Genomic DNA, 17600 nt, shown 5'->3' on the forward strand with positions numbered 1-17600 from the left:
TTACTACATTGCTATGACACACAGAAAAGGTCAAGAGCCCTTGAAATAGAGAATCATGTAACACTAAGAAGGTATTCTGCTTCCTATATTAAATATCTGTTTTTAACAGGAATTATATTCAGGTTAAACATAAAATTTGAGGCCTTATACCCAAAATTATTAATGACTTGTGTAAAGCCTGTATGCTATTCACTTAGCAACTAATGATACACTTACAGTATTGTTACACTTTTTCCATCATACACTCTCCACTCTAGTTAAAGTGGCTGTCTCATTGCTCCTTACATGTTATTCTCTATCTCCTGTCTTTATATCTTTGTGAAGACTATTCCCTAAGCCTGAAAAACATCCCTCCTCAACCTTTTCCCCTTAGAGGTCCCCTAGTTTTCTTCATGACCCCGCTAACACACAGCCTTTCTGCATGAGGTCTTTTCATGATCCTCTCAGCTGCTGTAAACTTCTCGAGGGCACAGACTGTTTCTATCTTTGTATCCTTAGAACCTACTAAATATTTGTTCATTGATGGATTATCATGAACTTGTATTTAAAGATTATCCTATTGTCTAAACATCCATCTAAGAGGTTTTTGTTGTTGTTGTTGTTTTCACTCCTGAGTCTTACTGTAAATCCAGGAACACTTTTATAGTTTGTAACCCCACAGCACCTTAGTGCCTTTCACATAGTAGGTGCTCATTTAATTTTGTTGATTTGATTTTTGATTCCATAGATTTTTTTTTGTGTGGGGTGGAAGTCAGGGGAAAATTGTTCCTCAGTGTTGAAAGAAACTTAAATAGTTGTTGAAAAATATTTAATTTCTCTTGATGGTGCTTTTTATAATAGATTTCATTATGCTGAGTAATAACTACAGAATCTCATTTCATAGATTTCAAATTTAGCAACGTGGAAGTTGGCAAATCAAAGAAATTACCTTAGTGTTTTGGGAAAAATCCATCAGATTCCTCTTCATATTTATATGCATTTAATGTCTATAGAGAATACCCATAAAATGTATTCTCTGTAATACCTAATGGTTCAGCATTTTAATTAATTTTTTTTGTTATATACCTATCATAGAAAACTCTTTTGACAGATTCAGATGAACAGCTCTGTAATTTATACTTTCACTGAGTTGCCTAAAGCATGTAAAAGTTGAGAAACTTGCCATATTATAGAGCTAGCATGTGTCAGAGGAATGACTTGAATCCAGGTCTTCCTGGCTCTCAAGCCAGCCTGCTCTCTACTATGACAAACTACTTCAACTAATGCATACTGTTTCATTTATTAGGCACTCAATACATTTTAATTTGATTGAACTGAATGGATTTGTGGAAATAACCCATAAGGACTTAATTTTGATTTTCTCTCTGTCAGCTCTAATTCTATTTTTTCTCTTAAAATCTGTCAAAAAGGTCCTCTTTTGTGGATGTGTTCATGCATATGCATGTATGCATGCATGTGTATGTATGCCCAAATTATATGATGGCATCAGGAATTCAGATATGACAAGTTGGAATTCAGAATGATACAAGTCACTTTTAATTAAACAGTTTGGAGGTAAACCTTTGAAAGTGTTAGAGAAAAATATTTGTTATATATTGTCATGAAACCCATTTTGCTGCAATGGCTTTGATATTGATTGTGCCCATTTATGACGCATCAAGATAAACATCTCAGCAATAAACATTTATCAACATGAAGAAAAATAACTTTTAGAGATATTGGATCCTTTCTGAACATCATATTTACACCAAAGTGTAAATGAACACAAACTAAACAAATTGCTAAATTTTAAAATATACTTTTTTGCCAGTCTATCTTTGATAAGTTTAAATAAGTGGATTTCAAAAGGCCTAATTTTAATGAAAGGAAACATTTGGACTGTGACTTTATTTTACTAACTTTACACTCTCATTTAGCACAAAGTATAATTTTCTTCTTTGTAACAACTTTGTTTACAATTTTTTAAACAATTTTACTAAAATTTGTAAAAATTTTGTATACTTTTAAGTGTTTGACTAACTTTGTACTCTCATTTAGTATAGAGTACAATTCATATCAGGTATGAAATCATATACTAAATGTTCCGTATTGTCTTGGGTTATTCTTTTAAGCTGAAAACATGCTGGTAATAAAGAGACAAAAGAAAGAAAGGGCTATAAAAGGAGCAGTGAAAATATATGTCTCTCTGGTTGTTTCTGCATACCTCCAAAACATCTTTGGGAAAGATAGAAAATCTAGTTGGTTCTGTGCTCGTTTTTGAAGGTTGTTTGCTTTGTTACTGTGTGAGCAGAGCAGGGAGACTGATATTCAGCAATGTAAAGATCAAACCTATTTATATCCTTAAACATATTATTTCTTCTTTCAGGCAATTGTTGTATGGACTTTAGGATTATTGCAGTAACACCATTAGGTTGCTCAATGTTGAAATTCTTGATGTATGCATTATGTATGTAACTATGTAACTTTTTTACCAACTCCTAAATATTTGGGATGATAAACTTTAAAAATTATGAGTTACTTAATATTTGACATTTTAGAAAAGATATAAAGATAAAAATATATCCTACTTCCTTCTAAATAAGGGGATCATTTGTGTAAGTTGATTTCTTGCTTCTTTTCATAATATTTATTGTAATTTCTTGATTACATTAAGTTTTCCTATTAATCAGTACAAACCTTATATGATGCTCAAATCCTCAACAGAGTACCTGAGACAGCCAAGGTCTAGAAGAATCAACTGAATCATATTGTTTAATACCATTCTTTGGACTAACTAGATGGCATCAGTCAAGTTGTTTTTAATTAATTTGATCAGGTGAATGCTGAAGATTGTCAAGGAACATGATTCATTTCATTCTTCGTTATTAGATCATAGAAGACTATACACATGTATTTTAAAAGGTCTAGTCTAAAGAAGGACTCTGATTTATGCATGTGATTTAAAATATGAAAATTAGTATTAGTCAACTAAACTTTGCAAAAATATCAATACACATTTAAAAACATAGAAACTCCTGATTTTGTTTCTTCAAAATAGCGTCATGTAATCTATTAGTCCTGCCTCTAAAACTATCTCATATCATCAACACTAACTTCTTTATTATATAATATTTATATTTAGCCATTGGCTTGGACCCCATGTTTTTCTGCCTAGTGAATATTATTTCTCCATTTGAAAAACTCTTCTGTTACTCTTTTGCCTAAAATTGTCTTTGACTCAAGGTCCTCTGAAACCAGTGACTCAATTTACTCCCTAGGAAGCAGTTGGAAACAGGTGGTCACCCAGCTGTAGCAGTGACTATGCAACAATTAAACTATGTGCCAAATCAGTCTGATTTGTCGAGAAGACAGGAATTTGTCGAGAAGACAGGAATTTGTCGAGAAGACAGGAATTTGGAGCATCCTGGATACTGATTTAACTAACAGGTAAAAAGGAAAAGTAATGTCTTCCTACCTGTCTTCTATCGATCCTCTTACACAGAAATTATATCAGCTCTCATTCAGGCCTTTAGGTTTTCAGTCCATTTATTAGAACAGCACCTGCCCAAAAGCTACAACAGACTTACAGAGGTACCTGCATACTCAAGGTCACTCCTATTTGGAACATTTCCCAAAATCTTGGGATAATGTTCATATGGTCCCTTCAGAGAACATTGAGAAATCTGTCTTGCATTTGAAATCATGGGCGAATGGTTTATACAAATCTCATCTTTTGTTTTTTGTTCATTCTAAGGCAATAACTTCTTTATGTCATGTATATATTTAATATATACTATATATGCATGCACATATATATACACACACATACACGTATGTGTATATATATGTATATATATATGTATATATATATATATGGAGAGAAAGAGAGAGAGAGAGAGAGAGAGAGAGAGAAAGAATGAGAGAGAGTCTAAGATAAGTGAGAAAGATAGTGAAAGCTATGGATAACCAATAGGTGTCCAATACTGTACCGTGTAATCTACTGAGTGCCAAGAGATACAGAGGAAAACCTAAGCACAATGGGAGGGCCATCTTTGGAGGATTTAATGGAAAATACAGATGATAATTTTGTAGGATAGACAGGTATAGTTAGGTTGTGAACTGCATTGTAGGTTGAAGAATCCATACATATTAGAACATTGATCTATCCAAGTTTCAGGTAAGTAGCAGACTTAATTCAAACAAGCAGATGACCATTTACTATGCTGCAAATATGAGAATCCATGTAGTAAATGGCCATTTTTACAAAAGGGTATACTGCATTAGAAATCAAAATTACTTGGTATGGTTTCAGAATTACATTGATGGATCTGGTTTCAGTTGCTCAGGAGGAAAATATTATTCTAGGTTTCTATTTATTTGCTCCGGAATTAATAAAAATATAAAACATTGTCTATACCTAAATGGAGACCTCGCTAGACCATTTTGACTGAGAAATTAATTCAATTGGCTAATCCAAGAGAAAAAAATCAATATTTAATCAGAGTCAAGATTGAACTGACTTATTTGCACAAATACACATGCATGTGTACACATATAAATAACATAAACATATATATGCATATTATATATACATGTATATGTGCATGCGTGTATATTATTATGTGCCTCTACCTGATTCCAAAGCAGATTTAATAAGATGACATATTGCTGCATGCAGACACCACTGAATAAATATAAACAAAGATTTGGAGTTATACTGGAAAAGTATTTAATCCAGAGTCTATTGCCATTTCAGTATGTTCTCAGGTTTGGATCTTTTGTCCTCTGTACAGGACAACATCTTAATCCATTTTATTCTATTTTAGATGGTACTATTTTATATTTCCAAATGAATAGCTCCTTTCTAAACATTGTTGTTTAAATTGAATTGATATTATATTCTGTGACTTGAATGACCAAAGTTTTACTCTCTGTCTGTCTTATTTATGAATATTATCTCACTACCTTCTTTGCCCAGAAGCACTCTGGTATTTATCTACCTGGTTTCTGCATTTCTTGATCACATGATATGATTTTGTTTTATGGTTTTACTAATTACATATATCCTCGATTATTCTTTTTGCATTCATCTACTCAAATAAAGAAAATATCTAAGTACTGGAAGTAGTATTGTTAATGACTTACCTGTTCATTTCTGAATCTCTAAAAAGATCTTAATTATCCTAGAAATGTACTAGAGAAATTAAAATGAGTGTTGAAAAGTTCATTTCAATAGCACTATGAGAGACAATGCAGCAAAATGAATAGGGAGCCAGCCTTAGAGTCAGAAAAACCTGACTTCAAATTCTTCGTCTAATATATACTGGCTAATTGATCCTGGGTAAGTCAAATAACCTTTTGGTACTCCCGACAATCTTCTCTGAATATTAGAAATTGAGTGACAACCTGCATTTAGTAGAGTTTCTCATACAAATGAAATTAGATGTGTGGTTCAAGAAATGCACTGTGCATACTTGCAAATCTGCAGTATATTGGACTGATTCATAGTGGGAAAAGCTCATGATACCATGAAAAACATTTTCCAATGAAGCAGAATCAGGAAATAGGAATATGAAAAAGAAAATCCAATACAGGCTGTGGTGGGAGGGAAGGGCGAAAGAAAGAAAAAAAGAACTCCCTCCCACACAATAAGCTATGCTTGGTATTTCTGAATTTGCTTTTCAAATGGCTAAGACCGTCACTTTGTCATCTTTCTTCTATATCTGTATTGGACCAAAGTCAACAATGGTGGGGGTGAAATCAATGGAAGAATAGTACATTTTTAGTGGAAATTTCCCTGTCTCTCTCCACTTACCTTCTCTCCCAAGTGCTTGTTGCCTTCTTTATACTTAAAATGTAATGCTCTATAAAATCTGGAAACTCACTAGAGGTGCCATGTAAGTTAGACAGCTAATGTGCTGATGAACATTTTCATCATATTCTGCAATTTTTAGGGTTAGCCACTGTTAATTAAGCACATTACTTCTATTCAAATCTGAAGGGAGTAGAATTAGAACTGGTATGTCAAGTACAGGATTTTTTTTTCAGAAATGCAATTTTTAGGTTTTTTTTTCAAATATTCTAAGCTAACAGAGATACTCTAGGACTATTAGAAGGAACTAGCTTTAGTTTACAGATAAAGATAATTTTTAATTAACATAACAATTGTATAAATCTGTCTTGGGAACATACTTGAAAAGTGCCTTCTCTTAAGCAATTTAAATATTCCCCTTGTAACTTTGTTTACACAATTAATTTATTTAACAACACTTTTCTTCATAGACAGCTATGTAATTCAGCTCAGGCCTGTCTGAAGGATCAAAACTCTGAATTAGTAAAGACTGAATTAAAGAGATTTTATTTTAATAAGAAAAAAGGTCTAAAGTCATAGTAATAAGCTGAATGAATGAATGTATCCAGCAGTATGTTAGGGAGAGAACTCAGTGTACTTTTCTATCATGTGTCAAGGCTCATCAGGACCATGAACTTGCAAAATGCTAATCCTATTATTTCTCTAAAACATTCACTGCAAAATTATTTCCCACCATAATGTTGAAAGCATTAACATTTTAAAACAATGCAAATATCTTCCAACTGCTGAGTTAGGGCTTCAGAATACATTGGCAGTTTGCAATAAACTTAGAGGTAATGACATTATTGAGAGCAATGGTTCCTTTTCTGAGAAAAGAATCAACCTTCCCCTCCCTGCCAATATCACCCTTAATGAAAATCTTTAAGGGATTTTTCACGAAAAATAAAATGTTCATTTCCCAGGCAATGACTGCAAAAGTTAAAGACTTCTGAGGACTTTGACCCTTCATCTCAGCATTCATCCTTTCCTCCTCCATCATTTTACCTAAAGAAAATGTCCTTTTCAGGACAAAACAACCAGCTAATTTGAAATGATAGTCAGAAAAGAGTAGTTCTTGCATTCTTTTGTATTCTCCAGCTCTTCCTTCCAAACTTTTTATGACTGTATCTACCAACATTCTCTTTCCTTATTCTTCATCCAACTCTTTCAACAAGGGAATCTTTAATATGACATTTATTTTGAACTTTATAATAATTCAGTTGTAGTTATGGGTTATGGTGAGATCTCTGGTGTGACTATTCTAGTAGGTGACTGATGTAAAGATAGAAATCATGGAAATTGTGGAGGTTAATTAAAGTAGGTAGGAGAACACAGCAAAATATCTGGGACTGTTTCTGTCTGCGTTATCGTGTGGACATGATTAAATAAATAAAAATGGCTTAAATTTCTTTTTATCCTGTAATTCTTTTAATGCGTATACTTGTATGGCCTTAAATGTAAACAAGGAAGACCTCAATAAATTTATTTTTATGAAAAATTCCTTAAAAGTCACATTGTTGATGAATTCATACTGACCTTCCCTTAATTTAGCTCTCATTACTTAAATTCTATTTGTCTTATTCATTTACCTGGAACACAGCAATCTCCTCCATTCAAGACAGCCTGTTATTTTTTTTTCAATATATTTCAATTGTTTTCCTACCCTTCAGGCCACAATTTTCTTCAAGTTTCTTTTGGAAGTTATTTACCTTTCTTCTTCTCTTTCTTAGGCATTTTTGGGATTATGCCATTGGCTCCATTCTCTATTTTATCTTCCTTTATGCAGTTTCTTTTTCATCTACTAATTTTCTTATTTGATAGACTCTACATTACACTCTCTTCAGTGGCTTTTCAAAGCCTTTGCATTCCTCCTCAAACAGCCCAGGCTCCGCCTCCCCTCAACTGATAAATTTCATTTCATATTTCAGTGAAAAAAATATTAAAGCCATTTCCAAGAGCTGCCTTTTTATCCCCTCCTCATCATCATCTCTCATTACTCAGACGCTTTCTTCCACTATCTCTTCACATGAAGAGGTAGCCATTTTCCTTGTAAAGGAAAACCTTTCTATATGCATAAGTGATCCCTTCCTATCCCATCTTCTCCAGCAGATTACTTCCTCTATCATCACACTATCTCACTATTCTATCTCTCCCTATCTCCTGACTGTTTGCTTACTACCTACACAAATGATTTCCCCGTTCTTGAGAGATCTTTCATCTATACAGTTTTCAAAACCTACCCATCTATCTCTGCTAGCTATCCGCCTACATGCCTTCTTTTTCATGGCTAAACCCCTCAAGAAGACCATTTACACTTGGTGCCCCCACTTCCTTTATGTTCACTCTCTTCTTCCCTCTGTGTAGTCTTGCCTCTGGCTCAATCATCCTACTAAAACCAAGCTCCCAAACATTAGCATAGATCTCTTAATTGTAAAATATAATGACCTTTTCTTAAGGTTCTTGACCACTCTGAAGCTTTTGACACTGTTCATCACTCTCCTGTCCTTGATATTATTCTCTTCTCTTTAAGTTTTCATGAAACTACTTAATCAGTCTTCCTCCTACCTGTCTGATGACTGTTCTCAGTCTGCTTTGCTGGATCTTCATGAATGTCATGCCTGCTAATTATAGATATCCCACACAGTTTGTCCTGGGCCCTTTACTCTTCTCCTCTTCCTCTGTATTATTTCACTTTGCGATCTCATCAGCTCCAACACTTTCAATGATCATCTCTATGCTATTTTTCAATCTCTAACCTCTCTCCTGTCCTGTCTCTAATCTTCAGCTGCCAATAAAATATCTTGAAATAGATGTCCCATAATAGCTTAAACTCAAAAAAAATATCCAAAACTTAATTCATTACCTTTCTTTCTAAATCTTTCTGATTTACCTGTTACTGTCAGAGATACCCATCCTACTAGTCATTTAGGCTTGCAACCTAGGTGTCATGCTCCACTCCTCATACTCCTACCCACTGTTGGCAAGTCCTATTGATTCACAACACTTCAGGTTTTTCCTACACACTTCCTTCTTTACTCTGACACTGTCACCATTCTAGCAAGAACCTAATACTTCATACCTAGACTATTGCAATAGCCTATGCTTGGTCTTCCTGCTTCATGTTTCTCTCTTCTCCAGTTTATCCCCCATTCATCTATCAAAGCAGTCTTACTAAAGCACAGTTCTGGCCATGTCCTCCTCATTCTCAGTAAAGGGCAAAGACTTTCTATTACCTCCAAGATCAAATATAATATCCTCTGACTTTTAAACCCTTGCTAACCTTGCACCTTCTTAACTTTCAAATCTTCTTAACTCTCCTAACTATATTCTGTGATTGTTGTCTTTCTCTCCTTGCTGTTCTTGACACATGACACGCCATCTTCCAACTCTGCACTTTTATGGTCTAATCCTCATGCCAGGAATGCTCTCTTTCCTCACTTCTGCCTCCTGGCTTCTTTGACTTATCTTAAGTCTTAGCTAAATTGCGCTATATGCAAGAAGCCTTTCCTGGTCTCTATTGCTAGTACTTTGACTTGGGGATTGTCTCCAATTTATGCTGTATATATCTTATTTGTACATAGTTGTCTGAATATTAACTCCCCTATTAGTTCATGAGCTGCTTGAGGGTAGGAACCATTTTTGCTTTTCTTTGGATCCTCAGTGCTTAGTATAATAACTGGCACATAGTAGGAGGTGTATAATAAATGCTTATTGAACTGATTTGTTGATAGGAAAATCTTGATCAATAGGAAGCTATTATTGTCTGGGATGTTCAGAAGACAATGAGAGAGATGTCCTTTTCAGAGGCTAGCTCTTGGCTCTATAATTTTTTTTTTCATGTGAATAAATATTATTTTTCCTTGCATCTTCTTTATCAGCCTGGTGACTGCAGCAAAATGAAAGAAATCTAATATAGTTTAAATGCTACTGGTTGACATTTCTCATCTTTTTATTACTTTCTCATCTATATTGAGATAAGAAAAGGGGCTAATAGCTGATATCCAGGCTATCTTTTCATCTGGTAATAAAATGATAATACATGGATTTTATTATCCACTTGAGCAATCCATCGAAGTACATATTCCAATAACATAATATAGCTTTCTTTACTACATTCTAGCCAAAATAGAGAAGTTAACCATTCATAGATTATGATTCCTTCTTCTTTCCATAATTGGGAATTGAGTAGTAAATAGGAGCTATTGAAATGTACTACTTGACCCTTTATCTGTGAAATTATTCATGGACTTAATTTTAATAGCATTAGCTTTTTGTAATGGTATAAATATTTGCTAAACTGCTAAAGTTTGGCTACTTTAAAAAGTATCTGCCAATTATTTTTTTATTTGAGTTAGACAAACCATATTCTAGGAAATTTGAAATAGTCAAAATGTGTCTTCAATGTGAAAGAAAACATCAGACATGCTTGTGTGTGTGTGTGTGTTTATGTGTGTGTGTGTATACAAATATGCACAATGTTGTGCTTTAGGCATCCCAAACTGTCTCTAGAAAGCAGATTGTTAAAAATTTCAGTGTAAGCATTTACATCCCAGAAATTTGTGAATTCTTAAATCAGGATTTGATTTATTTCTTTAGACTTATAAAAATGATAAAGGAAATCTTACTAAGACAGATTGAATTTAAGTATATTGCATATGCTTTGAGAGCTGGTTGTTAAATATTAAACAGCACACTCTTCCATGTATGTGTAGGTGTATATGTATTTATATTCATATGTTAAAAATCTATGAAAGTCAAATAAGGTTCGGTAAATAAGGGGGAGAGAGAGAATTAGAAAAAAATAAGAAGGCTCCAGAGACAGGAAATAAAGGGAACAGGATCCATAGAATAGCTTAACATGAAGAAGGAGAAAGGGAGTGGGATAGAAAAAGCAAGAAAAGAAGATATAGGGGAATTAGGAAAGGAATGAAGAGGTAGAAAGAAGGTAGAAGCTTAATGAAAAAGAAGCCTTCTTAAAGTCATTTGAGGGGCATTGGTCAGAATCAGATAATTGCAACCTAAAATCTAGGCCTGAGGCTTTTTTGTTCAGAAAAGTGTATCAGATCTTGGCAGGATTATGTGCCTTGCAAAGAAGAAACAATTTAATGGTAATCAGTGAGGGGAAATTTGTATTCCTAACACTAATTTGGAATAGACTAGACATCTGTTTCATATTTAAAGGAATTGGTTATGTGATATGAAAACAGACAGGTCTTAACCTGCATTTGATAGAACCAAACTATTCAAATCTACTAAAAGGGTAAATATCAAGGGATTATAACACTAAACGTTTTAAGGGGAGAAGAAAAGGTAACTGTAGGTACTATTAGGATCAAACACTTACAGTTGGAAGAGACCTCAAAATTAATATTACTGGTGACCAAAATGAGGGACGAAGAGGAGAAAGAGTACCTTTAAGGTTACATACGTATTAAGCATCTGCCTAATTTGAAGCCACATCGTTTGATTCAAGACCTATCACTCTTTTTATTGTATATTGATGCTTCCAAATTTAGAACAGACATTTTTAAGTAACAATGATAAACAATGTAGTGAGCATTGTCTGAGAGATGTTTTATGGAAATTAAGCTGTGGAAACATTTATCTGTACCACACTATCTTGAGAACTCTGGCTCATAGAATAATAGCGACAGACTATTTGAACACTACTAATTGAGAATTTGTGGTAATTTATATACACTTTGGCTGTTTTACTTTGGATTACCTATGAGGGCAAGAAATACTAAGAAAATTAATAATGTCAACAAGATTGCAGAGGACATGTTGAAATCTTTTTTAAGACAACAAATTTACATAAATAGCAAGTCAGCCACCATTTACCTAAGATAATCCATGGGATAATTATATATGATTCACATTTTCCCGCTATTTATTAATCATTGATTGTTATTTCTTCAATATTGGAAAACAATACAACTCTTTTTGACTGCAGGAGAAAAATAATTTTCCTATTAAAAAAATTCCGAATTCAACAAATATCAAGTAAAAGAAAAGAGTTCTATATGAAACTGTACTTCTCTGCTACATACAGCTTCCTTTTCATTTTAGTGACTTTGTTTCTCATAAAATATTTTTAATTCCTTCCCCTACCCCACTACTAACCCATATTGATTCCCTTTATGATTACTACAAATTGCCATGGTTTGGTAGAATTTTTCCCTGAATCCTTTAATGATCCAATTTCATCTTCCTGGTTACACAAAGCTCCATATGTGTTTAAGGAACTTTCAGAATAAGGAAGCTCTCTCATTTTCATTCAAATGTCATAGCTATATTTGGAATGTCCATGAGATTATTTGATCAAGAAAGGTTGTCTTTTTGAATACTTGATAAAATGAAGATGAAAGGTGGTATTCTGAATTGGCATGCAAATAGCCCTTTTATCTATTTCATGTTCTCAAACCCACCATGACAAAGGTGTTGAGGAGGATGAGGCATATAATTTCACTGGTAAGTCATTCACTAGGAAGCCATCTAAGCAGATCACAAGTTCCAAATGCCAGGTAACTTTAAACAATGACAAATTATATAATTCACATAAAATAACTTTGTTTGGCCAGGACATATGGGCAAAGATGGCCAGTTTGTAATCTAAACTATCAAAGCTGACATGTCACCTGTTCATAGAGAAAATGCCTCTTTTTTTTAAAGCCTTCTCTCAACACAGGAAAGTGAACTCAGTGTGGGAGGGGCAACAGAGTCCATTATACCATTCTGAAGTTTTTGACTGTTATAACTTTCTAGTCAGAATAAATGGCAGCAACTCAGGACCTGCCAAATAGAAATATACCTTGAAATTTAAATTTGCTCTTCCCCTAGGGAAAGTAACAAAGGGATCTTTCCTTTTTGCAATTCCTGAAAGTTTCGGATATTGTATTTGAGTGCCAGATAGAGGGCTGATGGAAATCTCTGGCACTCCAAAAAGCCCATGTGTGTGCCCAGATACTCCTCTGGCCTCCTCCTGCTTTTCCATCATCTCACTTTTCCCAATTTATCATGAAGCTCTGAAAATAGAAACATCTGGATTTTAGCTTTAAAAAAGGAATTCCTGATGAAGGAACTTCTTAGTTCCTATCAATGTGGGTAGCAGGAAAACTGTTAAGCTCTAGAGGAAGCAGCAGAGAGATTTCTGAAGGAATGGTAGATGGAAGAAGAGGAAATTTAATTATAGAAGTTCCTATTAAAACCTGGCAACTATCATTTAAACATGACATTCTCATTTTGAATTAGATCTGGAGTTAGTTTTAATTTTTTTCTCACTTTTTTTGATGCTTTATGATTATTTTTCTGGCTTTTTTTAATGGTTAAAATAATCTCACAAGACCTTTGCTGAGATTTTCTTTCTTTCTTTCTTTCTTTCTTTCTTTCTTTCTTTCTTTCTTTCTTTCTTTCTTTCTTTCTTTCTTCCTTCCTTCCTTCCTTCCTTCCTTCCTTCCTTCCTTCCTTCCTTCCTTCCTTCTTCCTTCCTTCCTTCCTTCCTCCTTCCTTCCTTCCTTCCTTCCTTCCTTCCTTCTTCTTCTTTCTTTCTTTCTTTCTTTCTTTCTTTCTTTCTTTCTTTCTTTCTTTCTTTCTTCCTTCCTTCCTTCCTTCCTTCCTTCCTTCCTTCCTTCCTTCCTTCCTTCCTTCCTTCCTTCTTCTGAAAAGAGACAGTCATAAATCTATGATACAATAAAGGTACATATGTCTTCCTGGTTTCAGAAAATCATACATGCCTATAATCCTCTCTTTTTCCAGGGGTTGGTGCAGGACAAATACTTTTCTTTTAGATCAGAGAGAACTACAAAATAGCAGATTTCCCTCAAAATTGAAGGAAATGTATAATGACTTTTGTAGAAAAGACAAAGATGAAAGATGAAATATTAGAAAATAACAAAGATGAAATGCCAGGAAAATATAGAGAAAAGGAGAAGGTTTAGTTAGGAAAGAAATTTAAGTTTTTCCCACTTGTAACTGGATGAGGAAAAGAATATTTAAAAAAAGAATAGATAATTTTTGTGTGGATAGGGATGTCAAAAAGCATATTTTTTCTCATATATATCCAACATGCAATTCATAGACATAAATGTTCTTAATTTCATCAGTGGTTGTACTCTTCATTAGAAGGATATTTTAAAATCAAAGTTATTAATTCTAAGATTTGTTATATGCTTATTCTAAATTAAAATAAACTAAAATGTGAAGAAAAAACCATTTCTTTTCTGACATGAAGGGATTTTCTGTAAATTCTGAGGAAATATAGAACATCCACACAATTTGTGGAGGCAAGACGCCTTGTGGGAGCCACCATGGCCATTAGGAGTCCTGGAAGCAAAACTGGGGCTGGGAGATTAAGCCTAAAAACTATTTTTTTTCTTTGAAATGGGGTAGAAATACATTTGCTGATTACTGAGGAAATTTTGCTAATGGGATTTTAACAACTGAAAACCAGTATATAGTTTATCAATTTAATTAATGCTTCAGTCAGCTCATTAATTTTGAAAGGTCTTTTTTTTTTAAAGAAAAGTACTAAAAAGTATAAAGTAAACATTTTAAAAGTAATCATGGAATTTCAAATGGTGAATGTTATTTTAATAATCACTTTTGCTTCTGTATTAGCAAAGTTTTGTTTTTTGTTGCTTTTTTTGGCTTTCACTAGTATAAACCCTACTTTTTATTCCTATTCAGACAATTTATTGATGAATAGATGTAAGGTCAATGATTTTGATATTTCAACCCATGGACCCATCACTCATTCACTAAGGTTAAAGAAAATATTTTGGTTTACTATTTTTTTACAAAAAGGATAGTTTGCCAGTATCATTTAAACAAAACAAAACAAAACAAAAAAACCCCAACTCTTTAAATATGTTAATATCAGTTGAGTCTATAATGTGGTCAGCAAAATTTAAAGAAAAAAACTAAAAAAGTATTTAATGGTGCAATATCACTTAAAGACAGTCTGTAAATGATACAGACTCCAAATAAAATCACAGTCCACTCTCCTTTCATGTGCTATAATCCAAATTTCAAGTAAGCCTCTTTCCATGCATCTACTTTCTGACATAATCATCGGCATGCATATCATCATAATAAATGTTCAGATTTAAAGGTGTTTTTATAGCTATATGATTAAGGTGTAAAAATCCATTATGCAAATTTAATTTTTGTCATGGAAACACTTTAAGGAAATTGTATCCTATGGATAATAGACTTAGAAAGACAACTTTCTAAATCATTGGTTCATTTTTTAGGATAATTCATAAAAGAAACCACAAAACTTTGGAAATTAAGTGACTCTAGCTCCAGTAAGACATGTGAGGTAAAAAAAAATAGGAAATAGGAAATTCACAGGATCACAGATTTATAATTGCAAGGGACCTTAGGGGTCACACAGTATAATGTCCTCCTTTATACATGAGGAGAAGTAAGTTTCCTGGCTGGGATTACTCTGGTATCTGGTTATTCATGAAGGGACTACAAATATCACCTAGAAGCAGACATATTATAATGCCACTTCCACTAGCTGGGGGTGTACAAAGGGATGAATGCACCATCTCTGTAGTTGGTTTTTACAGAATTCTTGTCACTTTCCTTCTCACTGAAACTTCAGAATGATCATGAGAAACTGCTCAATTAGAGAAAAGTCACAATGAATTTTTACACCTATAGGATGAGCTGGAGTACTTCAAGAGTGAGTTAATGGGTTTTTGGAAACGCTACACGTCACTTTATTTTTCAACTAGCTTACATCATTTTATAATGGAGGAATAACATTTTAAAAATTTTGAATAGGCACTTACTGGAATTACAGTTAATCCTGATACAATCTAGATGGGGAAGAATAGATGAAAAATGAAAATTTATCCTTCAAGGTAATAGCTGCAGACATCCAATAAAATCACAGTCCACCCTTCCGGGGACAGACACATGCAAATATGGCCACTCCATGTCATTTTTCTTTACATACTGCTGTAACCCAGAATTATTGCCATAAAACTTCACTGTTGGAACAACAATAAAAGATAAAAAATGGCCAATTTCAAACAAAGCTACATGGTGACAAATCTAAGTGAAGAAATCATTCTTAACTGTCAAAGATGCTTGACTTAGCCAGGCTGCAACTTTTTTCCCATCTGTGAAAGAACAGAGTGTTGGTCTTCATGTAACTAAAAAAGTGCTCCGTCACAATGGGGTACAGAGCAGTCCCAGCTAGGCTCAGACATCTGGGACCTCTGAGATCCAGTATCCCACAAAGGCTTCCATGATCTTTCTGAATGAAAGGTCTTAAATAGAAGAAGTTGTAAATCACTTCCTTTAGTAACTAGAATATTTCTCATTCTCCATGCACAGACACAAATTGTTGCCTGATAGGTGGGATTCTGTGGCTTATGTTAGTAGGCCAAGGAAAGTTATCCTCATGTGTCATCAGCACTCAAGGGGTGCACTTTCTTCAGGCTACCCAAGCCTTTTCTCCCACAGGTCTCCTTTCATATCCTTTTTTCTCTGGCAAGCTAACAATATGATTTTTGTTGTGAACATTGCTATTGAATAACAATTGATTACTTAACTTTTTAAAAGCAGATTCAATAAAACATATCATTTCTGGTTGTTACATATCATATTTATGGACAGTGAATTTCTTAGAAAGGCATTTGGGATGATTTTCTTGATGTGTATGTGTCTTTAATGCCTTTGGGGAGCATGAAAAATAGAAACCTAGATTCTGTTTCCATATAGCTGAGTTTGTCATGTGTCGTCAACCGCATCAGAAAAGTGGTTGCAAACAGCCAGGGACCAGCACCTACACAACTCTTTCCACAGAATGCTTTGCTGAGGGAGGATCTGTCCCCATTTAATGAGGACACAAAGTAGGGGTTTTGTTCTTTGTTTAAAGTAGAAGTCCTTTTGAAGTCTTTTTTTTTATCATCATGTAGTAATCAAATGGTGCCACTAGAGGGAACTCTAAGAGAACAGTCAAGGAAAAAAGCAGGAGTTCATAGGTTGACTTTTCCTTGCTTTTCAAAAGTATTCAGACCCTACATATTTTATATTCTATAACTTACCACTGCCTAGTGCAATTTGAGAATTTGGGTGGGATTTTCATATCTTGGGTACATCATGACACAATGCCATCATTCCTAATGAAGGACTTTAAAAAATGAAAAATTAGCATTTTTTTAAACCTAAGCCATTCTTAATTTAACTTTCTTCTGTATTCTCATTACTTTTGTATTTCCATTTTGAAATCGTAAGAAAAGTAGCAGAGCCTATAAGTTTAGCACCACAAGAAAAAGATACTGTAAGTACAGTAAAACCTCATGAAATTTGACCCCTCCAATTTGGAGCTGGTAATCATCTTTATACACCTTGGGCATGTTTCTTTTTGTATTATCTAGGAAGAAAGATTCATTAAGAAATCACCACCATCTACAAGATTTTGGGGAAAATGTTTAGCCTACCTAGGAAATCAAAATTCTCCTGTACCTTAAATATATATGTATATATATGCATATATAGTTTCATTTTTTAAAAAAGAAGACAATTAGAAACAATTCTTATCTAATCATTAAAATAGTTCTAGTTTGACCTATACTTGACAGCATCTTATTATCTGTTAGTTTACGTGCTTGTCCTTGAAAGCAAAACAGCTGAAAATAGTCTATAAATCAGACTTTTCCTTATTTTCAATTTTTTCCCTACAAAATTAAACCATATTGGTGAGGTTTTACTGTATTTAACTTAGAAGCGTTCTTTCTAAACACTAAATTAA

General features: G+C 33.7%; 1 protein-coding gene across 21 annotated transcripts in view; it reads right to left on the reverse strand.

The window, feature by feature from the left end:
- NRXN1 (neurexin 1) overlaps window positions 1–17600 on the reverse strand; it is a 1404735-nt gene that overhangs the window by 767067 nt on the left and 620068 nt on the right. For 14 of the 21 annotated variants that reach the window (XM_078149514.1, XM_078149512.1, XM_020996237.2 and 11 more), the window contains one exon: window positions 15631–15657. The exons of the other annotated variants lie outside the window; for them this stretch is intronic. In XM_078149514.1, coding sequence (XP_078005640.1) covers window positions 15631–15657 — 27 coding nt within the window. The remainder of the gene's footprint in view (window positions 1–15630; window positions 15658–17600) is intronic. 21 annotated transcript variants of the gene reach the window in all.

The sequence above is a fragment of the Phascolarctos cinereus genome, unplaced genomic scaffold, assembly GCF_003287225.1.
Source record: "Phascolarctos cinereus isolate Bilbo 61053 unplaced genomic scaffold, phaCin_HiC Scaffold_2;HRSCAF=192, whole genome shotgun sequence".
NCBI lineage: Eukaryota > Metazoa > Chordata > Mammalia > Diprotodontia > Phascolarctidae > Phascolarctos > Phascolarctos cinereus.